Raw genomic sequence first — 15,299 nt, 5'->3', positions numbered from 1 at the left:
TTGCTTTCGCAGTTTGTTTTGGATCATTGTCCATCTGCACTGTGGAGCGCAGTCCTATCAGTTTTGTGGCATTTGGCTGAATCTGAGCAGATATTATAGCCATATAAACATCAGAATTCATCCTGCTACTGCCATCAGCAGTCACATCATCAATAAACACCAGTGAGCCAGTTCCACTGGCAGCCAAACATGCCCACGCCATAACACTGCCTCCACCATGCTGGACAGATGATGAGCTCTGCTTTGGGTCCTGAGCTGTTCCTTTCATTCTCCACACTTTGCTCTTCCCATCATTCTGGTTCATCTTTGTTTCATCTGTACAAAGAACCTGGTTCCTGAATTGGCCAGGCTTTTTAGATGTTTTTTTTTTTTTTTTTTTTTTTTTTTCTTTTTTGCAAAGTCTAATCTGGCCTTCCTGTTCTTGAGTGACAGAAGTGGTTTGTACCTTGCTGTATACCCTCTATATTTATTTTCTTGAAAACTTCTCATGATTTGGACAGTGTTTTTGACTTCTCTAGACAATGTTAATGGGTTTTTCTTCACCAGGGAAAGAATTGTTCATTCATCCGCTTTAGATGTCTTCTGTGGTCTTCCAGGCCTTTTGTTGTTGCTGAGCTTAGTAGTGCATTCCTTCCTTTTCAGGATATACCAAACCATTGATCTGGCTATCTGTCTGATATATTTTTTCTGATAGATTGTCTTTTTTTTTTCAGCCTAATGATGGCCTCATTCACCTGCATAGACACCTCTTTGGATCACACATTGAGGGTTCTGATAAACAGCTACCAAATGCAAATGCAAACACTTGGAATGAACTCCAGACCTTTTATTTTCTTATTTTGTCATTGAATAATGAGGGAACAGGCCACTCCTGGCTGTAATTCCTAAAAGGTTAATGCCATGTTTTTGTTCAGCCCCTTAAATTAAAGCTGAAAGTCTGCACTTCAGTCACATGTTGATAATCCACTGTTGGTGGTGTGCAAGGGCAACATTATGAATATTATGTGACTGTCTAAATACTTACGGACCTAACTTTACCAACTGCCAGAGGAGATTTGAGATCTGTGTTACTAATTAATTGTCCAGAAATGATCATTTACAAAATATGTCTTGAGATGACGTGTAATTCATTTTTTTAGTGGTTGATGGATGTTTCTCTTGCCATGTTTGATTGTTTTGATTGTTTTTTCATTTGTGTAGTAGGTGGAAGTAAGGCCTCTCCTCTTTGTGTCCGGTGAACAGTAAATGTAAGTGTACTAATGGTATTTAAGTCTTTTTGGTCTGAGGCTTGCAGGAGGTGACATGTAGCACAATGCTGCTCTGTTCCATTGTAGTGAATGAGGTTAAAGGCAACATTCAACTGGCACATACTGTTCATATATCAAAACATGTGGAATTATGTGTAGATGTATGCAAATTCATTAAATCTGCATAAATTTGCATATTTAATCAGTTATTGCAGATTTAAAGGATTTTTAAAAATATTTTGTCACCTCTCTTCTCCTATATTTTTATGCTACAATCACTTTCCATGTCATTCTATATGTCGTGCAGAAGTTATTAATGTTATTAGAGTTATGATTAATGTTTAATCATTTATATATATTGAAATACATTTACATAGACTTCCATTGTAATTGTAAGTCAGCCAGTGTGTAAATTAGAAACTCCATTCAAATGTCCAAATGCTCAGTATGACATGAAATGTGCACATTCTCATAATGATGACATCTATAGTTAATGAGTTATGAAATACATGGAAGTCAATGAAACACCATCCACTTCCATTATATTTATAAGTCAGCCAGTGTGTACAGTAGAAACACCATTTGAATTTCTAAATGCTTGGTATAGCATGCTGATCAAACATGCACACTCTGATAAACACATAAATGCAAAACCAAACAAATCAGCTTATCAGCTGACAGCATTTTCTTCAGTGAATGCTCCTTTTCTAGTTCTTTTAGAAATGACTCAGTCACTTTTGAGACTGAAAATCATTTTGAAATCCTAAAAGCTGAATTATTGGTTTGCCTGTTCTGTGTCACTAAGGCACTCATCAAATATATCTTTTACAAGGAGTATCCATGTCTAAAGAAATTACATGTCATGCCATTGAAGTTTTTTATTTGGCCTTGAATGCCTTTGTAGCCTCCATTATGTGGCTTCAGAGTGCAGCATTGTAAGGCCTAAGCTCTTGAGAGACAGACCACATTTGTATTTTACTGGCAACTTCCGCTCAAAGCTGCTAAGAGTAGAATCTGTCTCTAAACAGATAGCCCCCAAGGATTAGTCTTCATAATCTGCCGTTCACTGATCCTCGAAATCATACTGTCTGGGTGCTCTGAAATCAGCTTACAGTGACAGTAGATGGTGTGTGAGTGGTTTTATGATTGGGATTGCGTGCAGGCTTTATGTACAGTAGTGTTGAATGAGAAAAAGACAATTGTTTGAGGAATCGTTTGGTTTCCAATCTGTGCAGTGGGTCTCTCACCTTCTAATGTAGAAACATGCCCTGCACTATCACAAGTACACTCACACATGGCAGTGTTAGAGAGCGGACACCGGAAGACCGGAGAGGCTTTTCCACTGCTGTAAAACCAACCAGATGCCTGGTGTGTGAACCTGGTCCCATTTGCAACTGAGCCTCCTTTTCCTACCCTCAACTGTCACCTTCTCCTCTAGTATGGCTACAAACAGGAGACAAAGGTTTGTTTTTGTATTTTTGGAAGATAACACCGTGACCTGTGACCTATGAGCCCAACAGGCTATCTCTCACTGCTTGACCTTTTACTTCAAAAGAATGCACCATAGGCTCAAGATAAATGCAAATCAACTGAATGTACACCTACCAAAAAGTAGCCTGGAAGGCAGGACATACAAGCTGGTTTGAAAAGAGACGGCTCGGACAAAAGTAGTAGTTTGTTTTAGCAATAAAATCCCAGTCAGGATCTAAGTCAAATAACTCCCCCTTTAATACATTAGTACAGTATATTAAAGTTTAATTACAAATAGACTTGGGCAGTCATTGGGTGCAAAATACCACATGACGAGGTGCCGTGAGCATCAGTGGACTAAACTATACAATGCACTATAGAGTCTATGTTAAACAGGGCACGTCACAATTTTGATGTTCGTCATTGAAAACAGTCAGATAATTGACAGCAATCCAGCATAGTACTGAAAAGAACTTCGATTCATCAGAACATTAATCATAATTATTCAGAGGGAATTATCTTGGAAAACACTTCAGGTAACATGGGAATATATCATTTTCAAATATATTGTGATTAAACAAGCCATTAGTGCAATGCTCCATAGCCCTTGTACCCAATCACCCACCCCCCAGCATTACAATCGGCTATCACAATACTTTTCACATCAGTTTATTTATGAGAGAATGCTAGATGTAGCATCTTTATCTACAGACACAGTAATTTATTTTGTTTTGAGCCTCCTATTAAACAGCACCTTTAGCCAAGTCTGTGCAGTAGACACACATTTAAAGAGACAGACAAACAAAGAAAATAAACAAATGAAATTATTAGTTTACTAATCCTGAATGGCAGAGGTAATACAGTGAAAATAGTCTGAGAATTTGAGAGAATGGCTGTGCAGTATTGTCCCCCATTTTGTCATAAATAACTTGAAAAAGAGAGGGAATGTCTGTAGCTTCTTTGTATCTACAGGAATGTGCTTTTTTCCTATCCCTTTCCATCTGTATTGAAGAAATGTTACAGTGACTTAAGACAGAACAGAATAAAATCAAACAAATACATAAACTCTGTGGGCTTGGGTCCATCACTGAAACTGGAAATGTTAATGGGTCCCTTCATTTGTATAGGAATGTCTCTTTATCTTTATCACTCCTCCTCCTGCATCCTTCCATTTTGTCGTAGAGCAGAGACGCTTATGCAGAGCTGGACACAGCCAGTTTCTTCAGGTGGTCCATGAAAACCTGGAGGCTGACATCGTCCGTCAGGATTGGAGCTCCAGTCTCCTATACATACACAAGAAGCAAGGTAGAAAGAAGATAATGGCTGAGTGGTAAGCCATTTAACAATCACATAACATGACTCAGTTACATTATTGTGCCAAATACATTTTCTAATGAGACTGACTTATACAAGGCCTCTGTATACGGCCAGGATGGCATCATGGGGTCTGTATTACAATATGAGAGAGGGATTTGAAGTTTCTTTCTTTCCACTTTTTTACTTTTTACTCTCTCATATTTGAAACCAGCCTTCTTTACAGCGCTGTGATGAGAGAATCTGCAAATCGACTACTATTAACCCTGAAACAGCAACACTGCAGCTCATCTTACCTGTCCCCAGGCGTAGAGGTTGTTGTGGGTCTGTGATGGATTGACCTTGGAGAGAAGGAAGCGGGCCTGAGAGCCTCCGTGCTCTGTATCGATGTAGCGCGGCATGGGGAAGCGAGTCTGCAGAATCTCCTGGGCGTCATCCAGAGGAGCCTGCAGCAGCTGCTTGAAGTTCTCATATTCTGCCATTTCCTGGTAGCCTGCCTTTCGCCATTGGGCTATGGTCTGAAAACAAATATGAGGAAATTCAATGTAAGTAATGATTTCTCACATTATGTAACAGCTCGCTTGAACTTCTGTATAACTTAGCCTCAAGACAAAAATGTTTGAAATTGAGACACTTGTGAGAAAGAAAAGTAAAATCAATTCTTACAAAAGCATAGGATAGTGGTTTTACAGACTTAATCTTTTATAGTAAATAATGAACCAAAGGGCATGTGACCGTTTTACATGGATAAATTCAACTTTACTCAATCCCCATGATAAAGTACTGTTGGACTATACAACATAACTTTAAACGGATCCACTTGAAGTCAGTGGTCAGTTATCTCACCTCTCCATGGTAGATAACCAACTGGAAGAAAGTGTCCATCAAAAGGATTCGATCTGGCAGGATGCTACTGCTGTCCAGGAGAACAGGCTGCAGAAAACAGATACACACAGTAAACACACACGCAGGTTAGCTCTTGCATTCAACTGAAACTGTCAACTGCTTTACAACAATTCAGGCAACAAATTTGGCATCACTAAACATTTGAGGCACTAGGAGAAAGACTCTTCAGAAGGTCAGAGGAGAGGCCCACTCCCATCAGTGTGCCCTGGTGGTACTCCTGCATGTGTCATTACAATGTCAGTGGCAGGGTGGGTGTGAGGCTGACCTCTGGTGGTCCGTAGAAGGAGTAGGAGTACAGGATGGGCTGGATCATGATCAGGGACTGGGTCAGGTCCTGCCGGACAAAGTGGTGCCTGTAGTAGGATGACTCATCAGGGCTGTTGTTAAACACCTGCAGGAAGGGCGACCGCCGCAGGTGGAACATAAACTGCAGCAGGAAAAAGGGGGAAAAACATAAAATTTTTAGTCTTATAATAAAAAATAATTTTTTTTGAAAAAGCATAAGGGAGATGGTTCAATATGGGGACAATATCATAATCATGCTATATTGTGTCAAACATTAATTTATGTGTGTCACTTGTTTTCTAATTTCTTTACAGATACTATGCAATTCCATAAAAGCCCACTAGATGGCAGTTTTACCTGTGGGTAGAGGGACAGTGACTCGGACAGCTTGAAGGAAGTAGGATCGTCCTTATTGAACTGGCCAAACTTCTGACACTGGAACCAAGAAAGACAAAACATCGTTGAGCACTGAACATGTCACAGCACAATCATGATTACATAACCCTGCACATTATGGGATTAAAACCGTCACAGAATGACAATTTGCACTATTCATACTGTGCATTCCAGACAGCTCCAATCATGTATTGTTCTTTTCATTACAAAGAACACCACTGTACTGCACAAAGCAAAGGGAGGGAATTATTTGTGTTTGCGAGTGTCACTCACTAGGCGGATGAGCTGTCTGTCAAGCCAACGCAGGACATCTGGTCCCTCCTCTGACTCCGCTCTGAAGACACCCAGACGAGCCATGAGCACAGCAGCCACCTCCTGGTCAAATGATCCCTCGATGTGCTGAATTTGAGACTGAGCATCTGCCCAGCTTGGTGAGGGGGGAGGAAATTAAAGAAAGAGAGGGATGTGGGGAAACAGAGGAGAAGGAAAAAGGAGTGATGTGCAGATTAATATGGGTGTGGTATGAATGACGCACATGCACACAGATTTCTGAAGTTACTGATGGTACTGATTCTGTTAAACAAAGAAAACAGACTCATACAGCTGCCACCACTAAGTGCATAAAGTAAGTACTCACTTTTTTACTCAGTCATTTAAAGATTTGTTTTGTGGTGATGTTAACGTGGCAAGGTTAAAGTCAAAGGTTTTTAACACAATCGTGTCTGCCATAAATTTCTGTCAACACAATCTCCACCAACAATAAAACCCATCTTACTTCCTGGCGATGGTAGTGACACGTATCCTCTTCTGGGTGTTGGAGTGCTGGTACTGGGTGACAAACTGGATTGCACCTCGGCCGCCCTGGGGGATTGGTGCATTGTGCTGTACCAACACACAGCAACAGAGGTTGTGAGTATGCTGCTAACAATCACCTCCTTTGCATTTATTCTATCTGAATGAGCCTAGTGAATGGGTCTACTGCTACTGCAATACCACTGAAATAGCCCTTATTTGAAGAGTTTTGGTAAACAAGCCCACATTTCCTCTATGAAATCACCTGGAACCCTGTGTTATAACTGTTAATTTGAATAAAGGGAGGAAGAGTTAGCCTTGAAAGAGCTTAATATGACTCAAAATGACTCGAAATCAAAAGGTAAAGTGTGTGTGTGTCATTTACCTGATTCACCACCTCAAAATACATGGCCAAAGTGGTGGAAGGGTTGAGACTGCACACTTTCCACTGGCTGGTACCACCAATGCCCATCTCCTACAGAAAATAGATCAAAAGACAAATCAAAATCAATGTGAGCGAGTCAAACTTGCTCAATACACTTGTTGTATGGAGGAGGAAATCTGAACGTTGCAAATTTGACTTACATTCTCTGAGACGCAGGGACTCTTGGAGTTGAGCGAGACGCACGGCCCGATGGCCCCACAAACCTTCAGCTCTCTTGATGTCTGAACACACGCACACACACACAGGACACCAAGAACTTAAACTTCACAAAAATAGTTTATTTGAGATTGTATGGTATAAACCAAACCGTGTGATCTGTAATTAATGCACTATTACAAGACAGACATTGAAAATTGATAAATGATCCTTGATCAGCTCCTCTAGCTGATGACAGCATAGCTAGCCAGCCATAGCCGTAACAGTGACTTTTTTTTATGCCCCAGTGAATAAATCAGTTCTTTACCTTGATCTCCAGTGTGCCTCCAAAGGCCATACGAAAGTCTCCATTATAGTCTTTAGTGAAGACCCTCTGGAAGGTCTGCTTGAACAGGGAAGTGTTGAAGGAGTCTCCCATCACGATGTGACCCCTGATGACACAGAGCAATAACTCATTTAAATTCAACATCATGCTTATAGACAAGTTATTATTTGGAAGTGAAACAGACATTTCCAATACAATTATAAATGACATCCCACAGAGTAAGGGCCACTCTGTGATATGTACTGACCCAGTGAGATTAGCTAAGCACTTCATTTCCAGCAGTCCAGTCTGATCTAGAGCACAGGCGTAGATATCAATACTGTGGCCATTCACTGCTGATCGGTTTGCCAGGGCTTCATAGTGCTGCATGATGCACAAAAACAAAAACAATTGTAAATGAAAGTGAAGTACTGCAGGACAAACCCACGCTCATGCCAAGAAAAGGCCAGAAAATGAAGCACAAAAAAAAACATAAGCGCTGCGAAAAAACAACATGAAAAAAGTTTTGAAGAGACAACAAAAGTGCAGCGTTTCCCACCTTGGTGGCTTTCTTCAGGTAGCGAGCGTTGTCCTTCTGGATGTCATGCCAGGAGCGGATGGGAGTCTTCAGCTCGTCTCCCACCACCATTCCTGGACCCTGGGTGGGGGGGCCTCCAGTAAACAGCATCACACGAGCTCCTGTGTTGGGGAACGTACCCTAAAGATGAGAAGAGAAGGAAGTGTACAACAGTGAGCGACTGTTCGGTACCAATTTACTGCACTTCTACTTCATTTATCATTAAGCCATATAAGCAAATTACTGGTCCTGACGACAAATGGTTACAACTGATTTCCACAATGTGAAATAAGTGCTGCTTTTTGTATCCGTATTCATTCCTGTGTGGCACATCTGTACTCTTGTGAACTGATGCTGTGACAGGTACAAATAATCCTGCATCACTTTTTCAGATAAATCCAGATGTTTAGACATAGGCACAGGCCTGGACATAGGTAATGACCACTAATGGACTGGTGGCCTAGTTCTTTTACTTTTCATTTCAAGAGAACAGGAGGTTACTGCCCCATTACAAGAAAATAAGTAGGATCAGCGATGAAAATGCAGCCTCAGTAAGTAAGTCTATATATGGGGCATATTAAAAAAAACTACAGCAAATAAGCTGATATGATTTGGAAGATACAGTAAATATACACGATAAACTCCAGCTGTGCCACATGATAAAAGCTTTTACGACTAACCAATACGGAAAGATTTGAGTTGTATGGCATTTGACTTATTGTTCCATCCAACAATGTCATTTTAATGTTCAACAGCGGGCAATCCTCTTACAACAGAACACAGAAAAACATTGCAACTGATATTAGTGCATAAAAAGTTCAACAAATCTAATATCAGAGTCAACATCAGTTATGATTTGACTTGATTCATTTGATGGGGACAAAACCTGCTCATGTAAAAGGACAGTTACATCAGACACACAAATAGGCAAACCAAAACTAGCCAGCAGTTGCTCTACAGTTTTCATTCATATTCAGAAGACCCATTCATCAGGGAAAAGTTCTTATGATGAGATTCTAATAAGGCCTTATCTATTGTCTGCTAAAGGAAAGTACAGCGAGGGAATGATCTGTTGCACTTCAGTTATGTAACCGCACAGATCAGCAGAAAGAAAAGAGGTGTATGGAAGGGGAAGAGGGGATGGTGGCAGAGAAAAGACAGACGCCAACCAACCAGTCAACCTTTGAACTGACAAAACACATGTACTATTACTGCACGTATTACTCAGAAGGTACTTATCAAATGGTGTGTGTTTCTAAAGTTACATGTGGCACAATCACCTGAAGACCGGCTAAAGTTCAGCTTCGTGTGAAACACTTCACTTCATGACTGAGGTCATTTTTATCTCTGGTACCATGTCAGTGAATGTGTCTGAGCCTGTGTGAATGCATATTGTCTAGGCATGGATCTTAGTATATATTATGTGCTTGTGTATGGTTACACATGCTTATGCATAACCTAACATTATGTGTTTGCATTTTTTTTTTTTTTTACACACTATATATGTATATGTATGTGTGTGTATGTGTGTGTGTGTGTGTGTGTGCACGGTACCTCCAGCAGACCAACAGCAACAGATAGTGCGACGCCAGTGGAGCGGAGTGGCCGTTTACCCTGAGGCACAGGCCAGGGGTCTCTCTGAAGCTCTCCTAGCAAATCAGTCAGATTCATATCGACACGGTGGACAGGCTGCAGGAACCTGGACACACACATACACACAAACACACACATTAGATAAGAAAAGCAGCCGATAACAGATTATGTAAAGACTGGCTAACTGTGTTTTTTTTCATTTTTTACTAGTTATCATCCGTTATCAAGAGAGGCATCAAAGCGTTCTTGTTCCTCTATACCTGCAGGAGGCTGCAACAGCGTCCTGAGGGGCCAGTGGACGACCTTGCTGCCCTGACGCTGTCGGCTTCATTAAACCCAGCATCTCCTGGAACACATAAAAAAAACAAGTTCACTTGCTTACCTTTCATGCTACGTGCTACAAATTTCCTAGGATAAAATGTGACACTGACTGCAAACATAATTTCTGTTGTCATGGTAAGGGTCATTCAAAGCCATCGAAACAAAGCAGCATCAGTGCTGTGTGTAAGGAGTAACCTGAATCGCTGTCTTTGAGCTAATTATTTTAATCCAGCATTAATGAGTTATTTGCCCTTAATATGATTCCTGCTGTATACGGTCTTCTCTTTGTGCCACCCAAAGTGGTATAAATACAGAACCATTCTATTGTATGTATATGCTCATGTTACATGCAAGCAACCTTGATAGAGAAATTTGACAGCTTTGATATAGATGGCATGTTGCTGCACCCCATGACATCTCTTTGCCATGACCCATGTTTTCTTGTCTGTCTGATTACTTCTAGCTCACTCATCTGTTGTTTGAGTTTTGAAATTCCATTTTTCTTTCCATACTGTCCTAGAATTGTTTACTCTGGATCAGCAGCAAGTAAGAGATACCTGTATGGTTTTAAAATAAAAAATTTGTTCTAGCTGCACATTCTAAATCGCGAAATCAAGCACGTAGCATCTAAATACACAAGCAGAAACATAAAAACATCACCAACAGCCTTGTTTGTACATTTTTCCCATCAAGTGCTGATATATTATCAACCTTAAAGTTGATAATTTATCAGAATGACCTAGTTAAACTCTGAAGACAAGGTCTGAAAGCTTACAGTATCATTCCATGCACTGACAGAGTGTGAAACAAAACAGTGCCCAATATGCAACAAATCCACAATGCTCTCACATAGAGTTGTGTAGCCTACAATTCATAAGTGAATAACCCCTTTTAATTAAAACTTAAATAAGATAAAATATACAATAAGAATCTCCACTCATTGGGCCCACTTTGATTAGTCTTTTTTTTTCAGAACAGTAAAAACATAAGATGTGTGAGTGGGAAGGGGAAAAAAAACAGACTTTAACCATAAAAGAAAGGCATGTCTGTATGGAGCCACTGTAGACAGTTCTGCTGAATTTCTCGTCCAAGAGATGGATAACTACATTAAAAAAACACATATCTGAATTGCTTGTAGTGCAAATTGGCTGTTACGGATTATCATAGATGGCATACTCTGAAAGGCGTACATTTCTAAAGGCGCCAGCGTATCAATGCCATTATCATCATGTTAACCATCTCTTCCCCCCGCCCACCTGGATCTGTTTGGAGGACAGCTCCTTGGTGCCCCGGAACACGTAGCTCTTGGCGATGCCCTCACAGCTGAGCTCATGAACCTGGACCATGCGCCCAAATGTGATGAGGCCCACCAGGGCGTTGGGTGGAAGCAGGCTGAGGGACATCTGGAGAGACTCCCTGAGGGCCTGTAGGTCCTCCTCCTCCAGACATGTGTCTACCACATACAGGAAGATCAGAGGGGCTGGGGGTCCACGCTGCAAACAGGTGGGGGAGGCAAATTATTGTGGTGAAATTATGAGCCTTCTTTCCAAACCCATCATCATCCACTGAGGTATTAGTTTCATGTGCTTTAAGACTTCCACTTGTCTATAACAAGAAAAATTCTTGTATCAGGAAGAAGATGAGGCTGCCTTCATGTTTAATTACTGTTTTTTGTATGCTGAATAAGTGTATTTAGAAAACCTGCACAATAAGACACCGTTTAATGTGACTTAAGCACCTGGCATTGCAATAATAATCATCTACATTATCTATGAAAGAAAACACTTGTCATCCACAGTAACAGCCACTGCCTCAAGAGTTGCAAAGTCAGGGATATCACAATTTCAGTTGATAGCTAATGTTTCAGATAATGAAGACCAAACATAATGCATCCAGTTACAAAAGCTACCCCAAAATTTACAGTCCCTTCTTTCTTCAGCATTGAGTACTGGGCCTGTTTCCATTCTGTCTCTACATAGTAAGAATACAACAATGTTATACAAAAGTAAGTCAGTGAAGAACTCTTCCATTATCTGAGACAGATTCACCTATGCACAGCAAACACTGTCTGTGTACACAGCAGAGGTCAGAGAGCACTCATGTAGGTAGTATTTACCTGCACTATGTACTCAATGGTGGAAAACTGTGGCATGAGCTCGGCCGGCTGATTCACATCTGATATACCTGCGTAAGAGGGTGGGAACTGTAGAGTGACAGAGAGACAAAGAAACTGATCAGCCAAACCTTATAAAGGAATGTAGCAAGACCACATGAAGTTATGCAGGCAATATTTCATATTATGACGACCACAAATACCACATGAAAGCTGCATGTCTAACAAGGGACTAAAGCTTGCTTTGCCGGAATGATATTTTTGCATTATCTAGTACTTACTGGGTTTCTTTGAAAGCAGAAGTTGCATGCCCATATTTTTGCTCTGAAGTCAACTTGACTGTAAAAGACAGCAAAGTCATTTAAGGACCACAGGTGGTTTAAATTTAGCATTTTAATTAGTGATTCTTTTATTTGTGCAAACCATGACACGAAAGCAGCAACTTGCCAGCAGCATAACTGAGTGATGTTGTGTTCAGGACAACTGGGAGAGGTCCCACTTGGAATTGTATACTTCCCACTTGAAAGCATTCAAGCGGTTGAAGTGGGAACAATGTGGATGTGCAAAACAAAGTGGTGTTTGTTTGGCTGCTTTCTGAGCAGACATTACATGGATAGATGACAATACAAACACAATACCAGGGAGAAAGGACCTCTGTGCAGTTTTTACAATACAACTACAAAAATTGACGTTCCAATTTCATCAAGCTATATTAGCTGATTTTGAAGTATTCCATGCACAGAGATTTTACGTTTGTTTAAAAAGCTTCAAACACATTTTTATTTCTTGTTTGTACCATTCAGTATAAATGCTGTCCTACGGATTTAATTCTACATGACCTCACAGATCAGAGTATCTGTCTAGGAATTACAAGTTTAAGGGTTGCTCAAATGGATCTTTACAATGTAGTATGTCGGACATTTCCCAGTAGTCTTGAATGCAACATAAAAGTACACTGCAAATATAATCTGTGGGTGTGTTAGCAGTGTTGTACCACACCTAATGTTGGCTACACTTTTCAGCATTTCAATCACAGTCACAATTCTTTGGGTAGGTGACCAAATTAATATAACAACAGCCATTTCCCATCTCTACATCTTACATATTGGTATTTTCTACCACTCAAAATATATTAAATCCAAGAACTATTTGTCACTAGGTGATTAAATTCTATTCCCATGTCAAAATGAAGTTACATCGATAGTGAGGATGAGGGATGAGCACAGAAATACTTCTTGCCTGGTAGTATGTGTTTTAAAAGTATTGGAAAATCTGTAAGAGTGGGAAGTGTTTCTCTATTCATCTCACCATAGAGGGTTGAGCACAGCCTTGCAGTTGGCTCGGCTGCACAAGACTGGTTCATACTGGACCGGTGGCAGGTCAGGCCTCTCCTTGAGCGGGGTGAAGAGGCAGGAGACCGGGACCACAAGCCTGGTGGCTTCCAGGCGGCTGGAGGGCCAGAGGTTCCAGCTGAACCTCACCCCATCTCTGTCCTCGTTCTGTTGGATGAACTCCTGGTAGGTGGTCATTGCTGAGCTACAGTAGAGAAAGAGTCCAATGGACAAGAGCAAGGAAGTTAGTCCAACGCAGCCGAAGAAACCTTTTTCAGGCTTAACTAGATATAGTCCAAGGTGAAACTTGCAGTCTGTTTTCACGTGAGGCTCAACTCTGATTCCATTAGCACTAGTTTTTCTCCTCCTCTCCTCTCAGTCCAACTATGCTTTTCTTCACACCGGCTGCAGTGCATATAAAGGCATTCCTGTCCCACCTGTGTATACCTAAAATAAACCAGATTCATGAATGGATGACGCACAAAGGTGTCATCAGAAACCTGAGCAGTGTGTTATGATGCAAAGAGAGTACAGAGGAATCCCAGATATTTTTAGGCTCCACCTTTGTCGCTGTGACATGAGGTAACACTCACATCCTGATAAATGTTTGCTTGTGCAAAGTAAGCAGAGGGCAAACAACAAGATTTTAGATACTTGACTCCCTCCCCACTCCACCCCCGCTGTTACGTGAGTGTGTGACAGAGCTCACAGATAACACTATAGTGAACACAAAAATAGCCAATCTGTCTGTGTAGACTGTATCTCAGACAAACCTAAATGTCTTACAGTCTTAACGAAGCAGGTGGAAACGCAGCCATCTATCAATTTATACAGCCATTAACTATTTATACGGTTTATTATTCATATTCAAAATATTATTCAAATATTCAAAATGGAATATTTAATGGAATAAGACCAGGAATGAGACAGGACTGGGTGTCCAAACACCGATAATGCCAGGTAGGCACTTTAAGCGTTGGCACTTTCAAGACTGGTAACATTAGCGGCAGCCCCGGATGTAAGCAGCCAGGATCCGCTATCTGTTGGGCAGTGGGCACTAGTGGGAAACAACCTGAATATAGCTACGGTATGTCGGTAAGCATCATCAGCTAAAGGCCACAGCGAGCTACAGCAGCTAACGATAAACTGTGTCGAACCGGACTGATGTTATAACGATAATCCACTTGTGAGAGCAAATCGTCTTTCCACCTCCCAAGCGAAAAGAAAGACGCGAAAATGCGGGCGGCCTACTTTGGAAAATTATTTCGGCGGATAAGAGTCGACTTCTTACCTTTTATATCAGGCTGTCCTCGGGCCTAGTCGAAGGCTGTAATTAATATACGCTTTAGAACCACTCACAACATTTAGAGGTGAAAGAAAAAAAAACGGTAGCCGTACAGGACAGAGACGGGACAGCGGCGACCAGCCTCGCTCCACCGGTTCCTGTACTTTACTAGAATGACGTGTTACTCCAAGTTAAATTGTTTCCTATTGGCTCGTCTTTCCGTGACGTACACGTACGCTCAGCGCACGCACATGGGCAGGGTGCCTCTGGGAAATTGAGTTTACAACTGTAAGCACGGCGAACTGAGCTGTATTACCCAGATACAGGAGTGTCGTTTCCCAAACTGAAATCATGGGACCTCTAGTGGTCATAGGAGCGACTTGCAATATACAATAGTCAACCACTCTTTTATACTGATTTTACAACTCCAAACTGGGCGAATGTGGCTATTATATGGTTAATATGTGAGTTAATGTTCCCACGCTTACGGTTTTTGTCATAAAATGCAAATTCTTTACTAATCCATGTTCAAGCGCTAAATGAAGGAATGAATGAATGAATGAGTTTCTAGGTTTGGGATGAATTCAGAACCTACATACGCTACAGTGCTATAGAATATAAAACAGATATGCGACCTTATTCTGTTCGGCCCACTTATATTTCGTGTTTTACTGTGCTTTTGCTCTGCTTTTCACAACCATCCGTTGTGTCATCATCCTCAAAGTCCACATTTCTATCTGGCAGAAAGAAGAGTCTCTCAGTGG

The 15,299-nt window shown here is 41.0% G+C and overlaps 1 protein-coding gene across 1 annotated transcript; it reads right to left on the bottom strand.

Moving 5' to 3' along the window:
- Positions 1–2,951: 2,951 nt before the first annotated feature.
- On the bottom strand, positions 2,952–14,698 carry sec23b (SEC23 homolog B, coat complex II component). Its single transcript, XM_030054312.1, has 19 exons — positions 14,542–14,698; positions 13,228–13,455; positions 12,201–12,258; positions 11,923–12,009; positions 11,063–11,299; positions 9,746–9,831; positions 9,447–9,591; positions 7,875–8,033; positions 7,584–7,699; positions 7,319–7,442; positions 6,996–7,076; positions 6,796–6,885; positions 6,394–6,500; positions 5,892–6,045; positions 5,580–5,657; positions 5,203–5,364; positions 4,878–4,964; positions 4,328–4,549; positions 2,952–4,000 (listed from the first exon to the last, which is right to left on the bottom strand). The coding sequence occupies exons 2-19, from the start codon at positions 13,446–13,448 to the stop codon at positions 3,911–3,913; spliced, it is 2,304 nt and encodes a 767-aa protein (XP_029910172.1). The 5' UTR covers positions 13,449–13,455; positions 14,542–14,698; the 3' UTR covers positions 2,952–3,910.
- Positions 14,699–15,299: the final 601 nt, after the last annotated feature.

This window comes from Myripristis murdjan, chromosome 1, assembly GCF_902150065.1.
Source record: "Myripristis murdjan chromosome 1, fMyrMur1.1, whole genome shotgun sequence".
Taxonomy (NCBI): domain Eukaryota; kingdom Metazoa; phylum Chordata; class Actinopteri; order Holocentriformes; family Holocentridae; genus Myripristis; species Myripristis murdjan.
Note: the sequence above shows the minus strand (reverse complement) of the source record. Positions and strands in the feature narration are given on the sequence as shown.

Bases quoted from the DNA above. Each gene is read 5' to 3' on its own strand.
- sec23b (XM_030054312.1), bottom strand. From the start codon at position 13,448: ATGACCACCTACCAGGAGTTCATCCAACAGAACGAGGACAGAGATGGG. The intron at 7,700-7,874 runs GTGGGAAACGCT...TGCATCATGCAG, and splicing joins ACCTGAAGAAAGCCACCAAG to CACTATGAAGCCCTGGCAAA. The intron at 7,077-7,318 runs GTAAAGAACTGA...GCGTGTGTTCAG, and splicing joins GAGGCACACTGGAGATCAAG to ACATCAAGAGAGCTGAAGGT.